Source organism: Coenobita brevimanus, chromosome 53, assembly GCF_032717465.1.
Source record: "Coenobita brevimanus isolate Jiangsu-jjx chromosome 53, ASM3271746v2, whole genome shotgun sequence".
NCBI lineage: Eukaryota > Metazoa > Arthropoda > Malacostraca > Decapoda > Coenobitidae > Coenobita > Coenobita brevimanus.
The window spans coordinates 18,249,441-18,252,398 of record NC_137006.1 but is presented as its reverse complement, the minus strand read 5'-3'; the positions used below and the strand labels follow the sequence as shown (position 1 = coordinate 18,252,398).

General features: G+C 45.2%; 1 protein-coding gene across 1 annotated transcript; it reads left to right on the top strand.

Moving 5' to 3' along the window:
• Positions 1-423: 423 nt before the first annotated feature.
• LOC145400764 (uncharacterized) lies at positions 424-1,020 on the top strand. The gene has a single exon (XM_080273203.1). It carries the CDS (start codon positions 424-426, stop codon positions 1,018-1,020), a length of 597 nt encoding a protein of 198 aa, XP_080129329.1.
• The last annotated feature ends 1,938 nt before the right edge of the window (positions 1,021-2,958 follow it).

The window sequence follows — 2,958 nt, the reverse complement described above, 5'->3', positions numbered from 1 at the left end:
ACATATATAGTGACGACACTGATGATGGTGCAGTAGATAACTCCTCAGCCAGCCCCATCATGACACCTGTTGCTTCCCGTTACCGACAGCCCAGAATGAGAAACCCCCCCCCATGTCACCCCACCTGCAGCCACCCCGTATCCCATGCCACCACCACGTCCTGAAGGAGGCTGTGCTGAGTCAGGCTATGCAAATCAGTCAGTCACCACAAGGGAGCCCAGGAAGAGGAGGAGACTAAGGAAAGTACCTGCCACCACAGCAGCTTCCTCCATCCCACCAGGTTTTCAACCAACACAGTCTACTGGGAGTTCAGATGCCAGTGACACCAACCTGAGTCCCGTCGAGCTGAGGAGTCCCAAGAGGAGGAGAGGGCCTCTTTGACCTGCGGAAGGAGGGAGCATTCTCGAGTACAACAGTAGCAACATGATGGCCAAGGATGGTGATGTGTGGCACAATAACCCCAACCACAGCTTACCAGGTATGAAGAGAACTAAAAGGATCGAACCGGGAGGTCCCATGTCGATTGCTAATGGTGCCAAAACACCTGTGGAGGTGTTCCAATTATTCTTTTCAGACATTGTGTTGGTTACAATTTGTGCTCACACGAACATGAAGATTGGGGTGCTGCAGAGGGCGTTCAGGAATCAAGAGCACAACACCACCACTGATCTGGGCATTATGGAGCTGAAGGCGTTGCTGGGCATCCTGATTATGGCAGGATTCAAGGACAACCACATGACAATGGCGAAGATATGGTCACATTTCCATGGCTGGCCTCTGTACCACAGCACAATGACGGAGTGTCGATTCGTCTTTCTGATGAGGGCCATCAGGTTCGATGACTCAGCCTCACGTGTGGAGAGACTGAAGAACGATCGTTTCGCCCCCATCAGGATGATCTGGGAGGCGATTGTGACAGGCTGCAGGAACAACTACACACCTGGGCCACACCTCACCATTCACGAGCAGCTCCTAGCCTTCAGGGGGAATTGCCCATTCTGCATGTACAGTCACTCGTAAAGAAACGGACTCTCCTTAGCCAGAGCTGCAGTATCTCGTGGCAGTCCGAGTCTGGTAATACTGTGGCCGACATTTGGGGGGATTGTTAGGGGGTCAGAGGCGGTGTAGGAGGATGGGAGGCGGGTCTATACGACTTACTGCTCAGATCATGTTTCATTTCGCCATAACTAAATCGAACCCAAGGGGTACGTATAATTAGATATTTATAATCCATGGACTGCCATGTCTTAAAATATCGTAGGATAAAAGCAGCCTTACTACCCACCTAACATTGCAACTTAAAACCTTTAAATTGTCTTTAAGGAGGATTATATTTATGTTTTAAATGGTTACAGCTTACGCACTCATATCAGTCACACTGACGGCATTATCATTACACATGGTTGTGTAATTTGTGTGTATGATACAGCAGGAATGTGTAGACAGAGGAAAATAATATCGATTTCCATTTTTAGTTTATTTAGAACTATATCATATTTACACATTATAATCTTAATATCGTAAAAAAAATATGGTGTTCTGTTATCTATAAACATAAATAATGTGATTAATTATTTTCATAGCGGTTCATTATGAACGGCGTCAATTAATGAATAACATATGTTAGGTGTATACAGTATTTGTAACACAGTAAACATAACATAAACAACAAACAAAAAACACGTTACTTCCCCTTACAGCAACATACGATTGACTTTATAGTATGAACATTAGTAGCATAATGTTCTTAGACTTCTGCAGTTATCTAATTATTTAATGTCCAAGCACCAAATATTTCGCCCACCCTCCATTAGCTTGTATGATTGCATGTAACCTACTAGGAACAAAATCTACTAGATGTTGACAATAGTTTGGAATACGTCTTATATTCTCCCATTCTGCCATGGCATGATTTATGATATTTTCTCTGTTCCTCACATCCCGGATATCCCATGTCCTGACTATCATTGCCCAAACATTCTCTATAACGCTGATATCACAACCCTTGCTTGGCCATTCTATAACTTCAAATTCTGGATGTTCTCCGAACCATTGCCTTACCACTTGGCTCATATGAATTGGTGATCTTTCATAGACAAATCTAATAGGGGCTGGAGCTGCAATTACGCTCTCACGAATAGAAGGTAACATTCCATTCAAAATGGCGACATATTTCGCAGCTGTAAGGTTACTCTCAATGGGTGTGAGATCCCCAAGTCCTCCTGCCCACATCCATCCATGAAAAGAAACACTACTGCTGCCACTTGTGTGCCGCTCCTGATTGTTTTCCTTCAAATACTTTGGTGGTCGCCAACATACACGAGCCTTGGCAGCAGTCGTTGAGAAGGACTTTTCATCCAAGCAAATTACGCTGTTCCAAAATTCTGCGTCATATGCCTCTTGTGTATAAGGTCTGGCAAATGCAAGTCGTGCAGTCCTGTGTTCAACAGACAATGCTTCCTTTCTAGCAGGGACGTAACAGTCAATGCCTGCCTCATTCACATGCCACCTCGTTGTTTCCGGATGGCATGGTAGTTCTAATTCCTGAGTGACATCAACAGCTGATGTGTGAGGCCTTTGTAACACAACATTTGCGATGCGTTGATCATCTTCTGGAGCTAAAATTCGTGAACGACCACTTCCAGGGCGGGTAGCAAGGGTGCCCTCCTCATCCCAGCACTGTATCCACCTTCTCACGGTGTTTATACTTGATCCTGTTTCCCGGGCAATGGCTTTTATAGACATGCCAGCGTCTCGCATACATATGATAGCACCGCGTTTTGTGATAACTTCGGATCTATCGGCACGTCCTATAGGTCTATGTGCTCTTTGGTGGTGCACTCTTCCAGGCTAGTTCATTCTGCAAAATAGCAATGGTTATATACTTAAGTATCTATCTATCTATTTGCAGCTCTGATGCCTCGCTCCCTCCGGGAACTCCCTCTAAGGAAGTGGCCA